General features: G+C 40.5%; 1 protein-coding gene across 3 annotated transcripts in view; it reads left to right on the top strand.

Annotated features, from left to right (window-relative positions):
• abl1 (c-abl oncogene 1, non-receptor tyrosine kinase) overlaps positions 1–22791 on the top strand; it is a 91184-nt gene that overhangs the window by 25535 nt on the left and 42858 nt on the right. Inside the window, exon 1 of one of the 3 annotated variants that reach the window (XM_061926878.2) lies at positions 20314–21014. The exons of the other annotated variants lie outside the window; for them this stretch is intronic. Coding sequence (XP_061782862.1) covers positions 20930–21014 — 85 coding nt within the window. The 5' untranslated portion in view covers positions 20314–20929. Of the gene's footprint in view, positions 1–20313; positions 21015–22791 lie in introns of those variants that run through there. 3 annotated transcript variants of the gene reach the window in all.

The raw sequence follows: 22791 nt of genomic DNA on the forward strand, positions 1-22791 counted from the left end.
TTGTTACTCAGCCAGCGTTTGTGGGTCTGGTGGACCCGTCGCATTTTGTGGCTTTTAATGCCTCACAATCAAACACTTTTATGTTAAAATACTGAACAGATGTTTATTGGGATACGGTAAACATCTGTCCGAAGCAACCATTTCCACATCAACACCGTATGAAAAAAATAGTCAACAACAGAAGGAGGTAACGAGGTAACCTACCACAAAGTGAAGAACATACACTATTGGATTTCCTATTATGCAGCTCATTTTTATTTGACAGTTATTGAAATATCTTGTGTGACATTGTAACTGTTGCTACTAATAATTAATATAATTTGTTTTATTTCTCTAAAAACAGAATAATAAGTTAAGTTCATAAAAGGGAATTCAAATCAAAATGCATAAAAGTTCATAAGAAGGCTATATTTAAGTTACTATGGTTAAAAATGTAATTTCATGCCTTTTTGTTAAGTTTGTGGGCATACTTTTATTTTGAAGTGTCTCGTTTGGTCTGTCGTCTGATGTAAGGAAGCTACTTCCGGGTATGAGTAAACATTTTTGATGCCATGTGAAGGCAGAAAGAGAGAGACTGACCGTCACAAAGACTAAAAAGTGTCACAAGGACTCTAAGCGTTTGGGCTATAAGAGCCTGAAGATCACAATTTCCTCCTAAAATAAGCATGCAGGCCAATGAGGTATTTGTTTGTCACTTCTGTTTGTATTTACTTCGGTAAAATGTTTGATCCACATGCTGTGCATGTTGTTATTTTTACGTTTATAGCGTGCTTTATTTTATTTCAGTTTTCACGGTGAATTTGAAGGGAAAAGAAGCCTTCAAATAAATCAGTTCAAGAAAGCCATTGTGTCTGTGCTATTTGGAGGGAGTTACAGACATCATGCACAAAAGTGCACTTTATTTCTTTTAAACTATTGTAGTGGCGTTCTGTACAAAAAGTGCACTTTAATTTAGTGTTGTTTTGATATGTCATCTTAGTGACATCATGCACAAAAGTGCACTAATAGCTTGTTTTAAAATGTCTCTGACAATCTTGCACTTTCTGTTTTGAAATGACATGAATGTTTGTGCCACTGCTTAATAACTGTTTAATAAATACAGTTTTGCTAAATTGACTTAGTTGGGGTTTCCCTCTCTGCATGAAAGTTTAAAATGAGCATATAATAATGCAGTATGAACAAGAATGTTTTAATGTAGACTAGGGATGTCCCGATCCAGGTTTTTGCACTTCCGATCCGATACCGATATTGTTTTTGCATTTCCGATCCGATACCGATACTGACCGATACCGATACTGACTGATACTGGCCTATCCGAGCATGTATTAAAGTTTAAAGTTATTTAGCCTACTTAGTTGTCAGAATCATGTTGAAAAGGGTTTTAGTACTCTTGATAACAACTAGCCATCTGAATTAGGGGAGTTTGAATAATACACAATGGTTGGTAACAAGAAACTGACCTGTTTATTCAAGGATAAACACAAAATAGACAAAATTATACATGACAAACAGAAATGGCATCATTGAACTAGGGCTGGGCGATATGGCCTTTTTTTAATATTGCGATATTTTAAGGCCATATTGCGATACACGATATATATATGTGGATATTTTGCCTTAGCCTTGAATGAACACTTGATGCATATAATCACAGCAGTATGATGATTCTATGTGTTTTGATTGATTGAGACTTTTATTAGTAGGTTGCACAGTGAAGTACATATTCCGTACAATTGACCACTAAATGGTAACACCCGAATAAGTTTTTCAACTTGTTTAAGTCGGGGTCCACTGTTGTTTATTGATTCATGATACAGATAAGTCGGGGTCCATTGTTTATTGATTCATGATACAGATATATACTATCAGATATATACTATCATCATAATACAGTCATCACACAAGATAATCACATTGAATTATTTACATTATTTGTAATCCAGGGTGTGGAGGGGGGCGCCGGATGTAAGTGTCAAAAAGACAGCCAAAAGAGTTTGATATGAGAATAAATCTAAAGTTAAAATATAGGGTAGAAATGCACCCATTTGCAGGAAATGTAGTCTTGATTTTCAAAATTTTCTTTCAAGGCTTGCATGTCTACATTAAAACATTCTTCTTCATACTGCATTAATATATGCTACTTTTAAACTTTCATGCAGAGAAGGAAATCACAACTAAAAAAGTCACTAATTTTTTCATACGGTGTTGATGTGGAAATTTTTGCCTGGGCATTTTGATGGTGTGGACGTGTGGCACCGAATGGAGATAAGCGTCTCGACAGACGTCACAATATTTGAACAATGATGACGAAAACTGTTTTCTCTGTCGTGTCCGTGTGTCGAAAATTGTTATGCGCTTATTTTTTTATTTGATTTTGTGCGTGGCATAGATTTGCTATGCGCAGAGGACGCTTAAACAGTGCGCAATTGCACAGGCGAGCACCTTAGAGGGAGCGTTGCTGCGCTAGCATCACAGCTAACGTTAGCCATGCTGCTACCTCTCTGCTCGGGGAGGACGTATACGTATGTGACGTATGACGTGACAGTATGTGACGTGTGTAAGAAGGTGCACTTGCTGTCTGTGAGAGGGAGACACAGGAAAGAGTGAGAAGAGCCTGTCGTGTAATGCCAGCAGCTAAAAGCAACTGCGTGAGAATTCACAGACCTGTGGATGTGTTGAAGGTGTGCTGGAAAATGCGGAACGGAAATTATGGAGCAGCAGAAAAGTGGAATGTATTATTTAAATCGGTGCGTTGGAAAACACGGACCGGAGTTTTTTTTTTAAAACTGGATCTGGATCTGCATTTTCCCATGCCTTGCCGATACGCAATTTTTTGGCAAATATCGGCAGCCGATCCGATCCAAATATCGGATCGGGACATCCCTAATGTAGACACATAGAATCATCATACTGCTGTGATTATATGCATCAAGTGTTCATTCTAGGCTAAGGCAAAATATCGAGATATATATCGTGTATCGTGACATGGCCTAAAAATATCGAGATATTAAAAAAAGGCCGTATCGCCCAGCCCTAATTCCATAATTTAGTGTTTAACTCTGCTTGATCTAAATATGAAACTGTTACTGATACCAAAATTTATTTTCTTATTTCTTAAAGCTAGAAAGTTGCCATTTGAAATGACTGCAGTTTTGTCATGTCTGGTATCTGCTTTTTTCCCCTACAAAATTAAACAACTGAATGAACACTCCAAGTCAGGTGTTTTTTCCGGGGGTTGTATCCGTCAGTCAGCCACAGACATCCGAGTAGCAAGTTTGTTCATTTTGTTCTGTTTTTTTTTTTTTACTAAACATGCTAACACTGCATGTTGATATGTGACGGAAATATTTTACGCCTTTTTTTTTTTTTTTACAGTGTATATGTAAAAAGTGGAGGGAAGCTGAAACAAATACAGCTCATTAGCATTGAAGCTACAGTCACATTTGGCAAAGGCTGCATAGGAAATCAGTTCCTTCAGTCTGGTATGTTTGGATATGAGGAATTCTGCCCTCCAGTGGTGACACATATTCATGCCTGTGAAAATAGGTTTGACAGTGAGACCCCCCCCTTTCCTCACTCATGTAGCCATTCGATGACATCATTAGATTTGTGCATGTGTGTTTTTCTCTCTCCTCGCATTAGCAGCAGCTGCATTCAAGTGCAGTAAGCCGATCTCTTTTAGTGTGTAACTTGCGCTTTCTTGGCAGGAAGGTGTGGAATCTATACAGTCTAGACACCAAATCTCCTTCTATGATCCCCCTGGGTCCTGAAGATTGTGTGTGTGTGTGTGTGTGTGTTGACACTCCTAGGCGTCCATGCAGCAGGCGCCTCGGAGTAATGCCCGTACATGCCAGCTGTTGGGTGGTCGCTCCCGAGTGGCTCGCCCCTGTCCGTGCTCTCCATAACCGTCCATGCTAATGGACACACACACACACACACACACACACACACACACACACACACATTAGCGAGTGTGTCCTCCCGTCTCATCAAGTCCACCTTGTACTGACTGGTGACCACTCAAAACAGGTGTGAATGTATAAATCATCGCGGGGCTTCTGTGTCTTCACGGTCGAACAAATGCCAGCGATGTGGCTGGTTCTTACTTTCACATGGAAAATAAGCACTCACGCTCAATTTATGGTTCTTTCTTTCCCCCATTAATAAGCATATAACGACATCACATTCTCCTCAGACGCAGACTTGATGTCATTTGAAGAATTTTAGGATATTCGGTCTTTGGAAAAAAGTTTGATACAGTGGGAACATCAATCTGTTGTGCAGTTGGATATTTTGAAATTCTCAGCCTCGGAAGAAGAATGAATGAGTTGACATCATAATAAAATATATGTATTGTACACAATCAAGGTACATTATTCGCTGTCATAAGTGTAAAAAAAAGTTCACCAATTCATTTAGAGTGAGGGAGTATGCATAAAAACGTGACCCTCCTTTAAAAAAAATTTTTTTTTACGATCATCATTCTCTATTACTATTGTGGGTAGAGATGTCCGATAATGGCTTTTTTGCCGATATCCGATATTCAGATATTGTGCAACTCTTAATTACCGATTCCGATATCAACCGATACCGATATATACAGTCGTGGAATCAACACATTATTATGCCTAATTTTGTTGTGACGCCCCGCTGGATGCATTAAACAATGTAACAACGTTTTCCAAAATAAATCAACTCAAGTTATAGGGACGGCGTGGCGCAGTGGGAGAGTGGCCGTGCGCAACCCGAGGGTCCCTGGTTCAATCCCCACCTAGTACCAACCTCGTCATGTCCGTTGTGTCCTGAGCAAGACACTTCACCCTTGCTCCTGATGGGTGCTGGTTAGCGCCTTGCATGGCAGCTCCCTCCATCAGTGTGTGAATGTGTGTGTGAATGGGTAAATGTGGAAGTAGTGTCAAAGCGCTTTGAGTACCTTGAAGGTAGAAAAGCGCTATACAAGTACAACCCATTTATCATTTATTTATAAGTTATGGAAAAAAATGCCAACATGGCACTGCCATATTTATTATTGAAGTCACAAAGTGCATTATTTTTTTAAACATGCCTCGAAAGAGCAGCTTGGAATTTGGGACATGCTCTCCCTGAAGGTTGAGGTGGGCGGGGGGTAGGGGGTAGCGGGGGGTGTATATTGTAGCGTCCTGTAAGAGTTAGTGCTGCAAGGGGTTCTGGGTATTTGTTCTGTTGTGTTTATGTTGTGTTACGGTGCAGATGTTCTCCCGAAATGTGTTTGTCATTCTTGTTTGGTGTGGGTTCACAGTGTGGCGCATATTTGTAACAGTGTTAAAGTTGTTTATACGGCCACCCTCAGTGTGACCTTTATGGCTGTTGACCAATATGCGTTGCATTCACTTGTGTGTGTGAAAAGCCGTAGATATTATGTGATAAAGGAAGTGCCTTTAAGGTTTTTGGCGCTCTGTACTTCTCCCTACGTCCGTGTACACAGCGGCGTTTTAAAAAGTCATACATTTTACTTTTTGAAACCGATACCGATAATTTTGAAACCGATAATTTCCAATATTACATTTTAAAGCATTTATCGGACGATAATATCGGCAGCCGACATAGTCGTGACGTCACCCCTCGTTTTCTGGAGGACGCGGGTGAAAATATGTAACGTGTGGGAATATTTCTTCCTATTCTTGTTAAAATGATGACTACCTTGCTCATTTTGCCCAGCATATCTTATTTTCATGACACTATATCTGTGATACGGTCGCATTAAAAGTGGAGGAATGTCGGCCATCTGGAGGATACATTTTTTACTCGGTCAAATTGTTAGCTTAAACTTACACTTGTCTCACAAGTGTAACTCTGCATGCAAGAAGGAAGTCCGTAGGCAGGCGAGAGGTCGAGGTCTGTGTCCAAACGGGGATCGAGGGAAGTAGTCCAAAATCCGGAGGGAAGTCCAATGAAACGAGGCGCACAGCTCGATCAATGGAGACGGAAGGAATACGGCGAGGACATGTAAGACACGTGCAGAGGGAAAACACAGAGAGCAGGTACAAAGAGGGAAGCCAGAGACGGGATGCTTACTACTAAAGGTGAACTACGTTCTGGCACTGGATCTTCGGGTCCGCTGGTCTTTATGGCATCGGTTTCAGGTGCGCTGATTGTAGATTGCCCGCAGCGGGAGGAGCGAGCAGGGGCGTGTCCCAGGGCGCTCCCCGCGGAGCTGCCGGCGGCGCTTGCAGCGGATGAAATGAGGGATTGCTCATGCGCCGTGACAAAAACATGTTTAGTATTCTATTTTCTTCAAAATAGCCACACTTTGCTCTGAATACTGCTTTGCACACTCTTGGCATTCTCTCGATGAGCTTCAAACAAACCTGTGAAGTGAAAACCATTTCCGGTGACTACCTCTTGAAGCCCATCGAGAGAATGCCAAGAGTGTGCGAAAAAGTAATCCGAGCAAAGTGTGGCTATTTTGAAGAAACTATAATATAAAGCATGTTTTCAGTTATTTCACCTTTTTTTGTTAAGTACATAACTCCACATGTGTTCATTCATAGTTTTGATGCCTTCAGTGACAATCTACAATGTAAATAGTCATGAAAATAAAGAAAACGCATTGAATTAGAAGGTGTGTCCAAACGTTTGGCCTGTACTGTACAGATTTTAAGATGTTTAAAAAAAAAAAAAGTATTTAAAAAATTAAAAAATCAATTTAGAATAGATATGAATAATCACGATTCGGATGTGAATCGTTTATTTGTGCACGCCTAACCTGCAGTGCATTACAGTTTGTATGAATTGCTTCAAGATGGCATTTATCAGCAATCAATTCTTAAATGCCAGTTATTATGCTATTATTAAGATGTTTTTCCAAAGAAATGCGGTCAAATTCCAAAATGTATGACTCCATTCTCCCCCATAGGCGCACGAGAGGAGGTTTAACACGCTTACACAATCATAACATTCCCTTTTCTTTGAAAAGTTCACATGTTTTTTGTTGCGCGTCAGGCAATGAGAGATGTGTTAATATGTTGCTGGACCTGCTGCAACAGCCCGTGTGCACCCAGGGAACAAAAACAAAACAAGCTTGTTTTAATATGGACCGTTAAATAGCCCATACCATGAATGGTCGCCTTCTATTAGTCGGCCCTGTGATTGATGACAGAAGGAAACGGCAAGTCGCTGTGTCCTTGTTATTGTAAGACTTGTTGTTGTTATAAAAAGACGTCAAAGTGTGCTCTGCTTTCCCCCGTGATTCATTTGTATGTTGCACCAGAGGTGTGTTGAGCAATATTGTCTTCTCTGCTTGAAGGGAGGCTAAAACACATGGAACAAAAAGCAGCCTCACTTCTCCCATTCATTTGATTTTGTCCCATTCAAGCCGTTTAATATAATTCGATTTTATTTGACTTTTTTTTTTTTTTTCAAACCAGACCAGTGGTTACATTGTTTAACTCACAACAATGCGAGCTGGGAAGGAATGTTGTTATTGTTGTTGGTTTCACGCAAACTATTTCGCTGAGCCAGTGAGTCTTGCCATGATGTTTGTTTCCATCTTGTGCACTTTTGTCTGTGACCGTAGAATTCTTACTTATTTGGATATTCCCCCGTATATTAATTCCTGTTTCGTGTTGTTTTCTTATTGTGTGGCATATCCTCATACGCTAACATGTGGTTTGCACATTTGCAAGCCGAACCAGAGGCGTACAAACACTGCAAATGCAGCTCTGTTGAAGGTTTACTGAGCATAGTCAGAGGTTATGATTAGGGCTGCAACAACTAATCGATTAAAATCCATCCAGCCATCCATCTTCTTCCGCTTATGCGAGGTCGTTTCGCGGGGGCAGCAGCCTAAGCAGGGAAGCCCAGACTTCCCTCTCCCCAGCCACTTCGTCCAGCTCTTCCCGGGGGATCCCGAGGCGTTCCCAGGCCAGCCGGAAGACATAGTCTTCCCAACGTGTCCTGGGTCTTCCCCGTGGCCTCCTACCAGTCGGACGTGCCCTAAACATTAAAATCAATTATAAAAATTGTTGGCGATTAATTTAGTCATTGATTCATTGGATCTATGCTATGCACATGCGCAGAGGCTACTTTTCTTTTTCTTTTTTTCTTTTTAAAACTTTTTTTTTTTTTAAATAAACCTTTATTTATAAATAAATAATGATAAATGGGTTATACTTGTATAGCGCTTTTCTACCTTCAAGGTACTCAAAGCGCTTTCAATCAATCAATGTTTATTTATATAGCCCTAAATCACAAGTGTCTCAAAGGGCTGCACAAGCCACAACGACATCCTCGGTACAAAGCCCACATAAGGGCAAGGAAAAACTCACCCCAGTGGGACGTCGATGTGAATGACTATGAGAAACCTTGGAGAGGACCGCATATGTGGGTAACCCCCCCCCTCTAGGGGAGACCGAATGCAATGGATGTCGAGTGGGTCTGACATAATATTGTGAGAGTCCAGTCCATAGTGGATCCAACATAATAGTAAGAGTCCAGTCCATAGTGGGGCCAGCAGGACACCATCCCGAGCGGAGACGGGTCAGCAGCGCACAAGGAAGAGGGGAGCAGAGGATAAAATAAAAATAAACGGCAGATCAACTGGTCTAAAAGGGGGGTCTATTTAAAGGCTAGAGTATACAAATGAGTTTTAAGATGGGACTTAAATGCTTCTACCGAGGTAGCATCTCTAATTGTTACCGGGAGGGCATTCCATAGTACTGGAGCCCGAATAGAAAACGCTCTATAGCCCGCAGACTTTTTTTGGGCTCTGGGAATCACTAATAAGCCGGAGTTCTTTGAACGCAGATTTCTTGCCGGGACATATGGTACAATACAATCGACAAGATAGGACGGAGCTAGACCGTGTAGTATTTTATACGTAAGTAGTAAAACCTTAAAGTCACATCTTAAGTGCACAGGAAGCCAGTGCAGGTGAGCCAGCATAGGCGTAATATGATCAAACTTTGTTGTTCTTGTCAAAAGTCTTGCAGCCGCATTTTGTACCAATTGTAATCTTTTAATGCTAGACATAGGGAGACCCGAAAATAATACGTTACAGTAGTCGAGACGAGACGTAACGAACGCATGAATAATGATCTCAGCGTCGCTAGTGGATAAAATAGAACGAATTTTAGCGATATTACAGAGATGAAAGAAGGCCGTTTTAGTAACACTCTTAATGTGTGATTCAAAGGAGAGAGTTGGGTCGAAGATAATACCCAGATTCTTTACTGATTCGCCTTGTGTAATTGTTTGGTTGTCAAATGTTAAGGTGGTATTATTAAATAAATGTTGGTGTTTAGCAGGACCGATAATCAGCATTTCCGTTTTCTTGGCGTTGAGTTGCAAGAAGTTAGCGGACATCCATTGTTTAATTTTATTAAGACACGCCTCCAGCTGACTACAATCCGGCGTGTTGGTCAGCTTTAGGGGCATGTAGAGTTGGGTGTCATCAGCATAACAATGAAAGCTAACACCGTATTTGCGTATGATGTCGCCTAGCAGCAGCATGTAAATACTAAAGAGTGCAGGGCCAAGAACCGAACCCTGAGGAACTCCGCACGCTTTGACAGTATTTCCACATTCACCCATTCACAAACACATTCACACACTGATGGCGGGAGCTGCCATGCGTGGCGAAGTTGGTAGAGTGGCCGTGCCAGCAATCGGAGGGTTGCTGGTTACTGGGGTTCAATCCCCACCTTCTACCATCCTTGTCACGTCCGTTGTGTCCTTGGGCAAGACACTTCACCCCTTGCTCCTGATGGCTGCTGGTTAGATAAACTGCAACATTTACAAACAGCTGAGAAACAATAATCAAAATAAGTATGGTGCCACTATGCTGGTTTTTTTCAATAAAATACTGGAAAGGATAGAAATGTAGTTTGTCTCTTTTATCCGATTATTAATCGATTAATCAAAGTAATAATTGACAGATGAATCGATTATCAAGTTAGTTGCAGCCTTAGTTATGATGATGTAGTTTTTCAGAGAGTATTGCACTTTTCTCCACTGCTATGTGTTTTGTTTCTGGTAAAAACAATGGAATAGAAAATATGCGCTTCTGTGCCAACGTTATGAGTCAATTGTGTCATGAAACTTGATTACAACTTTCGACACGCTTTATGCAGTCAACATGATTTTAGGCCTCGTTTTTTTAAGGCTCAGAGAAGTGAGCTAAGTTTTAGATTTTTCTCGCCTTATGATACAATCTAAAAGGTTACAGGGCTGGACGCCTGCAGTTTGATCTCCACTGGCATCTGCATTAGTCCACCACAGGCTGATGCTAAAGGACTTAACTTTGAACCGGAGCAGCCAAATGTTTTGTTCCTAAGTGTCCATTTTCCCTGTGGACGTCTCACTCGAGTGGGGAATTATGTGCAACTCAAAACCTCTTAACCTCAACTGACTGCGAGCCTCAGACTCTCTGACTACATTCTTCAGATGACCATAAGTACAGACCCACACAGCAAATAAATACATGTACCTGTTTGTTTCTGATATTACACTACAGTCTTTGATTTATTAGCAGAGCACAGAACCCTCAGTAATTACAAGGCTTGCTCAACTTCTAGCGCGATCAATCTTCCTCCCTGACAGACCGGATTCATGCCAAGTCCGTTGAATGCTTCCAACACTGTGAGACAGTGTAATTGCGTATTAATGCTTGTCAGTCCATTGGGTAGAATTGTGTTGTGTTTTTTTTGGTACCCGCAGCTAAATATTTGTTAATACGAGGGCTAGACTGACAACATTCTTGAGAAACATTCAATCGACTAATCAAAGTAAATGATGACATTTATATCATGGCTTTCTCAATAGTCAGTATTTATTTTAGGAACACTTGTATAAAGCCTATAGTATTAGGTGAACTATTTTATGTTTTTAAGTTGTACAGAATAAGTGATTAGCAGTATGGTAATTGCCCACTGTCTTTACCCTGAGCACCAATTTGATCCATTTACTTCCATTTGGGAATCGCCTAAAATGTATATTGTCATATCAATTGCAGCTACTTGTGATAACGACATATATCACAATATATTATTTGGTATGTAAATGATACAACCATTTCAAAATGGGTCACAAAAGCATCTAATTTGACTGTTGACAGATTGTGTCATTTCCAGTTGAGTTATTTACTAAAACTATTATTAATCTAATTGATAATCTACTGTAAATATCTGGTGATTATTCTGTTGTAACATGTTTCTATCTTTACTTCTGTTTTAATGGACTGGACTCTTACTATTAAGTTGGATCCACTATGGACTGGACTCTCACAATATAATGTCAGACCCACTCGACATCCATTGCATTCGGTCTCCCCTGGGGGGGGGGAGTTACCCACATATGCGGTCCTCTCCAAGGTTTCTCATAGTCATTCACATCGACGTCCCACTGGGGTGAGTTTTTCCTTGCCCTTATGTGGGCTCTGTGCCGAGGATGTCGTTGTGGCTTGTGCAGCCCTTTGAGACACTTGTGATTTAAGGCTATATAAATAAACATTGATTGATTGATTGATTGAATGTAGTAAGCACCTATCATTCTCTTTTGGATACATTACATTAGGGCTGGTCCGATAATACGGTATGGATATATGTTGCGATAGACACATGATAGATATCAATATAAAATGCATGCGATAAAATATTCGATATACATTTATATTTTTTGGTCGGAATAAACCAGAAATTATGAAGCAAGATTCGTTTCATGAAGCTACTCACGCTTGCGGGACACGCCAACAGCCAATCAGTTAGCAGAGTTCACTGAGCAATGGTAGGGACACACTAACAGCCAATCACGTAACAGTATCAACTATACCTTTCCTGGCTACCAGACACCCTCTCCACTGATAAATAGTACCCTTGGTAAATTGGAAATTGTTTTACTGTATTTATTGGCAGGCTTATATAAGTCATAAAAAGTATCAATAATCAATATCGATCAATATAAAAACATATATCGTGATATAGTTTTCGGCCATATCGCCCAGCCCTACTTTACATTAGTTTATGGTGATACCACAAATTTGGTTATCCAATACCAAGTAGTTTCAGGGGCAGTATTGGTCATACCAATGCTGATTTTGATACTTCAAATTTTCAAGATCATTGAATGATTCTAGATTTTCTTTTCTACCTGTGTGAGAATTATGATACATTCATCATCTAAACGGGAAGATATCAACATTACACTAGTCGGCATCCCAGTGAGAGTAAACATTGTACAGTTAGTGTTTGTTTTATTATGTTGGTATTCCTATTCATAGGTATTTCCTGTTTAACACTTAGCAAAAGTGCTACTTACTGGATCTGCTTATCATACAGCTTCTAAAACTTGTAGCGTATCCTCCTTATATTCAGGCTCAAAAATATAAAGTTCTGGATAATGATTTGTCTCAAAGTAGTAGTCGTTGGCTCTCATGAAGTCTGCCATAATTAGTTGTAGTAGTTGTTGAAGGAAATAGCGAATTATGTGATGGGTCTGTGAAATTGATGCGCCACTGTATGCTTTAATTGGGCAAAATACTGTAAATATTACATGTTATTATGAATATTCCTGTTACTACGTTAAATATATATTACGTGTATATGAAACGTTGATGGAGGTTTATGGAAGTTTTTTTAGAGGTCTTTACAGGCGGAATAGAGCGAAGTCCAGGACCTCCATTTTTAGCTGACTCTTGCTTGCGTTTATTTACGAGTTAGAATGCATTAAAAAAATATATATATTGTTTTGTCTCACATAAGGATTGTGAGTGCAGTTCCTCTTTAGAGTAAAAAGTGAGGGATGGGTATCGAATTCTGTACCTACCGAATTCCGCTGGTACTACTGGGTATCGAGTCATGCAAAATCAAACGATGGCATATTTCGATACCTTTGTTGCTTGTGACGTCAGGACAGGTTGCAGACTAAACACTGGCTCGAGAAACAAGCAATGCCAACAAAGCAAGTACCGTATTTTTCGGAGTATAAGTCGCACCGGAGTATAAGTCGCACCGGAGTATAAGTCGCACCTGCCGAAAATGCATAATAAAGAAGGAAAAAAACATATGTAAATCGCACTGGAGCCCGGCCAAATTATGAAAAAAACTGCGACTTATAGTCCGAAAAATACGGTATGTCTGAGAGAAAACGCTCAAATGTACAGTAAGGCTCCACTTTTTCGTTGATGCTAATTTACGTAGGCTGGGCCATATACATGCTCGTAATTAGCATTAGCGATTTTACATGGCAAGTTCAAAACCTCTAAATTTGGTAATAAAAACCACAGCTAAGATGCACATTACAATCAAATAGCCAGTGTGTAATACGTGCAATACTTACAGTATAAACATGCAATATAAGACTGTACTGGCACATTTAGCTTTATGGCAAAGACTACTTCCTTGTTAGGCAACACACCATAGTCTATACACTTCTGCCATCTAACGACTTGAAATTGCAATTGCATGCAAAGCCTACTATATAGTGCTTGCAAATGAGGCTTAGAAGCGTAAGAAAACAAGATATAACTATATACTCTGTCACTGATAAATGTCCGCCCGAATGCAGCTGAGATAGGCTCCGGCGACCCCAAGGGGGACAAGCTGTAGAAAATGGATGGATAGATGGATTTATTAAGACATGACCACACACAAAACTACGGAAATTGGTACCGTTGAGTAATGGCATCGGTTTCCAGATACCGGGAATTGGTACTGAAATGCAATGTAAAAGGTACCCATCCCGAGTAAAAAGTTCAACCTAGTTTTCAAGGCGCCTGAATGGCTAACCCAAGTGGATAGCACACTTTCTCTATACGAACAGCAACCATCTGCACTGTGCCGTAATGTAACGTTTACATTTTTCACTTGCTCTGCACTCTATCACACACTCCGTTTGCGCAGTCAGCCGCCAATGCACTGGTCGTAGGTTTATCTAAAGGCATTTGTCTTGGTCTGCACACTGTTGAAAAGCCGCTTTAGGGGAAATGGAAAATGAGACTGAGTAGTCCCAGACCCGTTTGGGCGCATTGGGTCTGGTGTTGCCAGGCTTTAGCATATGGAAGGAAGAACTTCGGAAGACAGTCACTGTTTGGTCCAGTTTTTATCGTGATGCTCCTCACCATTGACATCAAAACCCCCAAAAGACTTCGGAAGACGTTGGGAGGAGGGGTTCCTATTGTTGGATGTACGTCAGCTCACTGTGCAACGCACTGGCTTGATTATAAATCACATTATTCCCCCATGAGCTCACTTTTAAACAATGTGCTTCATGTTCCTCCATCTGCAATCTTTTTCTTTTCCCCAACTTTTTTTTCCACCTTGGTATTATTGCCCCTCTTCCTTCATCCTCTCACCCCCCCCAACCCTGTATAGCACTGTGGTAAATTAATAAGCCTCTTCTTATAGTGAGAAAAAGCCTGCGTTCTTTCATAATTGGAGGAAGGATTGCAAATGTTTGCAATACCAGTGGTGATCGGCCCTTTATCTTGTCATTAAAGCTACCATATCAGACATTTCAATAAATTAAATATCAGACGTCTAACAAACACGCTCAAGCCTCATTCTTGTGGCAATAAACACTATGATTTAAAATAATACATTAAGTATCAAATACTGCACATCCCCTATTTTTTCAATCATATTTATGCAACACAACTTTTAAAGGCCTGCTGAAACCCACTACTACCGACCACGCAGTCTGATAGTTTATATATCAATGATGAAATTTTAACATTGCAACACATGCCAAAACGGCCGGGTTAGCTTACTAAAGTGCAATTTAAAATTTTGTGCGAAATATCCTGCTGAAAACGTCTCGGTATGATGACGTCAGCGCGTGACGTCACGGATTGTAGAGGACATTTTGGGACAGCATGGTGGCCAGCTATTAAGTCGTCTGTTTTCAATAAATAAATAAATGATAAATGGGTTGTACTTGTATAGCGCTTTTCTACCTTCAAGGTACTCAAAGCGCTTTGACACTACTTCCACATTTACCCATTCACACACACATTCACACACTGATGGAGGGAGCTGCCATGCAAGGCGCTAACCAGCACCCATCAGGAGCAAGGGTGAAGTGTCTTGCTCAGGACACAACGGACATGACGAGGTTGGTACTAGGTGGGGATTGAACCAGGGACACTCGGGTCGCGCACGGCCATTCTTCCACTGCGTCATCGCAAAATTCCACAGTATTCTGGACATCTGTGTTGGTGAATCTTTTGCAATTAGTTCAATGAACAATGGAGACAGCAAAGAAGAAAGCTGTAGGTGGGAAGCGGTGTATTGCGGCCGACTGCAGCAACACAAACACAGCCGGTGTTTCATTGTTTACATTCCCGGAAGATGACAGTCAAGCTTTACCATTGGCCTGTGGAGAACTGAGACAACAGAGACTCTTACCAGGAGGACTTTGAGTTGGATGCGCAGACACGGTACCGTGAGTACGCATGCAGCTGCGGCTTCCAAACATTTGATCGCTTGCCCGTACGTGCGTGCCGCTATGTGCATGTCACGTACGTAACTTTGGGGACTTTGGGGAAATATATGTGCTGTAGCATTTTTGGGGAGGTGAACGGTACTTTGGGCTGTGGGATTTAGTGTGTTGTGCAGGTGTTTGAGTTGTATTGGCGGGTTATATGGACGGGACGGGGGAGGTGTTTGTTATGCGGGATTAATTTGTGGCATATTAAATATAAGCCTTGTTGTGTTGTGGCTAATAGAGTATATATATGTCTTGTGTTTATTTACTGTTTTAGTCATTCCCAGCTGAATATCAGGTCCCACCCGCCTCTCACAGCATCTTCCCTATCTGAATCACTCCCACTGCCCTCTAGTCCTTCACTCTCACTTTCCTCATCCACAAATCTTTCGTCCTTGCTCAAATTAATGGGGAAATCGTTGCTTTCTCGGTCCGAATCGCTCTCGCTGCTGGTGGGCATGATTGTAAACAATGTGCAGATGTGAGGAGCACCACAACCTGTGACGTCACGCTACTCGTCTGCTACTTCCGGTACAGGCAAGGCTTTTTTATCAGCGACCAAATGTTGCGAACTTTATCGTCGATGATCTCTACTAAATCCTTTCAGCAAAAATATGGCAATATCGCAAAATGATCAAGTATGACACATAGAATGGACCTGCTATCCCCGTTTAAATAAGAAAATCGCATTTCAGTATGCCTTTAAGCTTCAACTTCGCACCCTCAGATATCCTCCGCTCGAGAAGGAAACAATAACACGTAGCAAAAATGATCTGTGATGCACTTTACCAACTTTGCCGCTATATTTAGCGAGTAGAATTACATATTGAAGGTGAAAGAGAGGTTTATTATGCGTCATGCATTTTGCGAATCAAATACAAGCGGTCACGAAATAATTCACTGCGAAAGTGAGAGCGGAGATCTGCCACCACAAGCCCAGGGAGATTGCATTACCATAGTGTGCAGAAAACCTCCAGAAGCGTGCAAACAACCTTTATCGCTTCCATAAGTTAAATGGGTTAAAAACAGAAAATAGAGTAAAAAAGGCCTAACGAAATAAGAAAGGGCAGAAATGTTGACAGTTTTCTTTAGATATATGTTATAGCCTTTTTACCAGTCTATTTCATAAACATGACATGTCGTGCCACCACCATATTGAGAGAATATTAAAGCACAATACTGTTTGGGTTTTTTTTAATACATTTTTAGAATGTAAGATAGTTGACTTTGTTATTTATTAGCATATTTATGAGCAGTTTGTTTGGATTTACTGGGAGGCTACAAAGATGTTGAAGCACAGTGATCCTAAATCCTATGTGTCAAAGTCAAGACACGAGGGCCAGATCCGGACCGCGAAATAAATATCTATGGCCCCCGGGATGATATTTGATTAGTATTAGAACCGGCCCGCAGGCCACAGCCGCCTGCTGCTGTTTAGCACACACCAATACTCCCATCAGTGTTGGCGCTAGGAATTTTCAAAATGGGGTCCCAGGGACCCCATCAAATCATAAAAATTGAGTCCCAGAGTAAATATTTGGGGTCCCGCTTTTTTGTAAGCGTTTTGAAAACAAATGATAAATGTATGCATTATCTTGTTAAATCTCACATTCTATATTGTGTTTTGGAAAAAGGTTGTCATAAACGTTACTTAATTCATTAAAAAAAACAATACAAAAGAAAATAAATGTTTATGCATATGTAAATGTATTCATTTATAAACATTCATTCATTTTCTTCTTTCCTTCATGGATCTAAACTTGACTGATGCCGGTAGTTTTTTCTATATTTTTATTGGAATATTTTCAGAATGTGTTTGTTCTATTTTTGCCCAAAGTAAGACAAATACAACAATCTGAAGTTGTCTTTATTTTTTAGATTTAATGATTTTAATTTTCCAGTCTGCGTGTGCACAGATTTTCCTCCATGCGGCTTTTTTGTCACAGAAAATGTTTTTAATGGCAAAAACACGAAATATTAAGTAATATTTTAGTTTAAAAATATTTAAAAGAGTAATATTTGATGTGAAGTAATTGGAGCCTTAAATATGTCAATTATACGTTTTTATATATTTTTTTCTTTCCTTTTTTGTTTGTTTTAAGCCCTTTATGTCACAGAAAATGTAGTTTTAAATGGCAAAAACACAAAATATTAAGTAATATTGTACTCAAAAAATATTTAAAAGTGTAATATTTGATGTGAAGTAATTGGAGCCTTAAATATGTCAATTTTAAGTTTTTATGTATTTTTTTCTTTCCTTTTTTGTTTGTTTTAAGCCCTTTATGTCACAGAAAATGTAGTTTTTAATGGCAAAAACACAAAATATTAAGTAATATTGTACTCAAAAAATATTTAAAAGTGTAATATTTGATGTGAAGTAATTGGAGCCTTAAATATGTCAATTATAAGTTTTTATATATTTTTTTCTTTCCTTTTTTTGTTTGTTTTAAGTCCTTTTTGTCGCCCCTGAACTAAAATTAGTTTGACACCCCTGTCCTAAATACTTTACACTTTGAAACAGTTTTCAATAAGGTAGTGAATTTAAAAGTACATGGGTTCAGTTTTTTTTATTTATTATTATTGTAGTATTAAATATGTATTGACTCTTGTGGAAATTCATAGAAATCTGTATTAACTACTAGGGATGTCCCGATCCGATATTTGGATCGGATCGGCTGCCGATATTTGCCAAAAATTGCGTATCGGCAAGGCATGGGAAAATGCCGATCCAGATCCAGTTTAAAAAAAAACTCCGGTCCGTGTTTTCCAAAGCACCTATTTAAATAATACATTCCACTTTTCTGCTGCTCCCTGATTTCCGTTCCGCATTTTCCAGCACACCTTCAACACATCCACAGGTCTGTAGATTCTCACGCAGTTGCTTTTAGCTGCTGGCATTACACGACAGGCTCTTCTCACTCTTTCCTGTGTCTCCCTCTCACAGACAGCAAGTGCACCTTCTTACACACGGCACATACTGTCACGTCATACGTCACATACATATACGTCCTCCCCGAGCAGAGAGGTAGCAGCATGGCTAACGTTAGCTGTGATGCTAGCGCAGCCGTGTGACCAACGTTCTCTCTAAGGTGCGCGCTTGTGCAATTGCAAACTGCTCAAGCATCCTCTGCGCATAGCAATTATATGCCACTCACAAAATCACATAAAAAAATAAGCGCATAACAATTTTCGACACACCGACACGACAGAGAAAACAGTTTTCGTCATCATTGTTCAAATATTATAACGTCTGTCGAGACGCTTATCTCCATTCGGTGCCACACGTCCACACCATCAAAATGCAGAGGCAAAAATTTCCACATCAACACCGTATGAAAAAATTAGTGATTTTTTTAGTTGTGATTTCCTTCTCTGCATGAAAGTTTAAAAGTAGCATATATTAATGCAGTATGAAGAATAATGTTTTAATGTAGACATGCAAGCCTTGAAAGAACATTTTGAAAATCAAGACTACATTTCCTTCAAATGGGTGCATTTCTACCCTATATTTTAACTTTAGATTTATTCTCATATAAATTTCTCTTTTGGCTGTCTTTTTGACACTTACATCCGGCGCCCCCCTCCACACCCTGGATTATAAATAATGTAAATAATTCAATGTGAATATCTTGTGTGATGACTGTATTATGATGATAGTATATATCTGATAGTATATATCTGTATCATGAATCAATTTAAGTGCACCCCGACTTAAACAAGTTGAAAAACTTATTGGGGTGTTACCATTTAGTGGTTTATTGTACGTAATATGTACTACACTGTGCAACCTACTAATAAAAGTCTCAATCAATCAATCAAAACACATAGAATCATCATACTGCTGTGATTATATGCATCAAGTGTTCATTCAAAGCTCAGGCAAAATATCGAGATATATATCGTGTATCGCAATATGGCCTTAAAATATCGCAATATTAAAAAAAGGCCATATCGCCCAGCCCTAGTTTCAATGATGCCATTTCTGTTTGTCATGTATAATTTTGTCTATTTTGTGTTTATCATTGAATAAACAGGTCAGTTTCTTGTTACCAACCATTGTGTATTATTCAAACTCCCCTAATTCAGCTGGCTAGTTGTTATCAAGAGTACTAAAACCCTTTTCAACATGATTCTGACAACTAAGTAGGCTAAATAACTTTAAACTTTAATACATGCTCGGATAGGCCAGTATCGGTCAGTATCAGTATCGGTATCGGATCGGAAGTGCAAAAACAATATCGGTATCGGATCGGAAGTGCAAAAACCTGGATCGGGACATCCCTATTAACTACTGAAGTTCTGCTATCGTGACAACTTCATAGTGGACAATAGTGTTATAACTCTAGACCAAAAACACATGTCCACTGCAGAGGACCCTACTGGATATGTTAGGTGATTTTGTGTATACTTGAATTTAAGTTTACAGTCTTAGGATTTTTGATTTGGGTGGAGCGACCACAGATGTGGGACTACAACCTTGAATTATTCAGCGCTTGGAGAGGCAGAAGAAGAAAGGGATTAAACATGTGTTGCAAGCGCTCGGCTTCTGCCAAGGATTAGCCCGTCCTTCCTCATATGGTCAAACCACTGCGGCTGTCCCCAAATTCCCTGACTGACGTGTTACTCTCGGGGTGAAAAAGATAACGTTTGCAGTTGTTGGACTAGTTGTGGCGTCTGTGTTTTGTTTTGTTTCTCTAATGCTGATTGTCCCTATATAGGCCGGAGCGCTAATTCCTTAACCTGTAAACATTCCAAACTGGAGCGAAGAGCGCGTGGCTGTGAGGAAAAGGAAGAGGGGGGGTGTTTTAAAAAGTTGGAGGCGGAGCTTCTTGTAAGCATCGGATGACTTCAGCAGGAAAAGGAAAACATTGAGGCTCTGTCGCAAAACCCAATTTAAGTGTTCTAATGAGGACTCTGGAGGTTTTGCGTCTTACCTTTTAGTGGACGTGGACGCCGGTGAGCAGCTGTTGGTGTGTTTAAGTGTGTGCATGTGCTCTTTCATTGTGTGGGTGTGTGTGTTGCTGGAGGTGGGAGGGCCCAGCTGATGTCATTGAGTGCAGCAGGCCGGTCCTGAAAGAGGCCCTTTGTTGGCATCTGCAGCGCTAACTCGTCCTTGCGCCTCGGCTCCACAGTCCACACGAAGAAGGGCGGCGGGACAGAGGAATGGCAGCGCAGAGACAACCAGCCTGCCACTGACACCAGCCCAGCGAGACCGCCGGCCAGCATTTTCGGATTCTCGTTGGACAGGAGGAAAGAAAAAAAAACAAAACATGGAAATCCTAGGAAGAGAATGTTGGTAGAGTTTTTCTTTTTGTCCCAGCACCAGGACTGACATTAAAGTCCAGAAGATCAGTATACTTCTACATCAATCGTGGATCGGTCTTTGAACTATCCTTCTGTGGGACACATGTAAAAGGAGGAGACGCTCAAGAGAATTTGAAAGTTTTCCAGGCGGCAAGGGACGAGAAAGCAAATGAAAATGTTGGAGATATGCCTGAAATTGGTGGGGTGTAAATCTAAGAAAGGGCTTTCGTCGTCTTCCAGCTGTTACTTGGAAGGTAAGTTATCGCACCTTCGATGATATTTCACACTAGAAGCCAGAGCAGCTAGGAAGATCACGGCTCACGCGCACCGTTTTTTTTTTTTTTTTTTTGAGGGGGGTAGGGGGGTGCCTTTGTGGAAACTGCCGTTGGAATGGGGAGGAGGGGAAAAGCAGGGAGGTGAGGGAGGCCAGACACACTGGCTAGCGGCGCTAGGAGAGAAGTGGAAAAAGAGACTGCAAAGAGAATACGCGGAAATCTGACTCCCCGGGTCATGGCCCTCTTTACTGTTGTTTATGAGGAAAGTGCATCCAACCTCTCTCTGCACTCGCCGCACTTATCTCCCTCGCTTTAGCGGGAGATACTGAACTTTTTTTCAGAAAAGTCAAGTCTTTTGTTCAGCGCCAGTTCCTAAAGCGAATAATCGATTTAGCCATGCCTAATAAAGCTCTCCAGGAATTTGAGGAAAACCAGGGAATCAACATTGTGAGTGATTTGTAATGGAAGAAGAGCATAACATTGTGCAACCCCCCCCCCAAGCCCCCCTTCCCACTCAGTGTGATGACGATAAGAAAGCTCTTAGATTTCAACATCTGGTTCGAGGCGAAAGTCAATTTTACCTGACTTGAACTTCTTCATTCCAGCTGCATGATGAATTTGCATATTGGAATCAATGGAACAATTCATTTTCAGCTTTTGTAACGTTTTTGTTAGAGATGTCCGATAATTGCTTTTTTTGCCGATATTCCGATATTGTCCAACTCTTAATTACCGATTCCGATATCAACCGATACCGATATATACAGTCGTGGAATTAACACATTATTATGCCTAATTTTGTTGTGATGCCCTGCTGGATGCATTAAACAATGTAACTTTACCATGAATTGATTAACGTGGACCCCGACTTAAACAAGTTGAAAAACTTATTGGGGTGTTACCATTTAGTGGTCAATTGTACGGAATATGTACTGTACTGTGCAATCTACTAATACAAGTTTCAATCAATCAATCAAAAACAAGGTTTTCCAAAATAAGAGAACAACTTCAACTCCAGTTATGGAAAAAAAAATGCCAACATGGCACTTATTGAAGTCACAAAGTGCATTATTTTTTTTAACATGCCTCAAAACAGCAGCTTAGAATTTGGGACATGCTCTCCCTGAGATAATCCTAATACCCACTACAACTATGGGAAATACTATACTTTGACTTTCACAAAGTGCATTATTTTTTATTTTTTTAAAACAGGCCTCAAAACAACAGCTACAAAAGCAATGAAGGCACACAGCTTCAGTCCAGAGTATACTAGAGCATACTTGCCAACCTTGAGACCTCCGAATTGGTTGGGGGTGCGGGGGGGTGTATATTGTAGCGTCCCGGAAGAGTTAGTGCTGCAAGGGGTTCTGAGTATTTGTTCTGTTGTGTTTGTTGTGTTACGGTGCGGATGTTCTCCCGAAATGTGTTTGTCATTCTTGTTTGGTGTGGGTTCACATTGTGGCGCATATTTGTAACAGTGTTAAAGTTGTTTATACTGCCACCCTCAGTGTGAGCTGTATGGCTGTTGATCAGGTATGCCTTGCATTCACTTATATGTGTGTAAAAGCCGCATATGTTATGTGACTGGGTCGGCACGCTGTTTGAATGGAGGAAAAGCGGACATGACGACAGGTTGTCGAGGACGCTAAAGGCAGTGCCTTTAAGGCACGCCCCCAATAATGTTGACCGGGTGGAAATCGGGAGAAATTTGGGAGAATGGTTGCCCCGGGAGATATTCGGAAGGGGCACTGAAATT

This window comes from Nerophis lumbriciformis, linkage group LG32 (assembly GCF_033978685.3).
Source record: "Nerophis lumbriciformis linkage group LG32, RoL_Nlum_v2.1, whole genome shotgun sequence".
NCBI lineage: Eukaryota > Metazoa > Chordata > Actinopteri > Syngnathiformes > Syngnathidae > Nerophis > Nerophis lumbriciformis.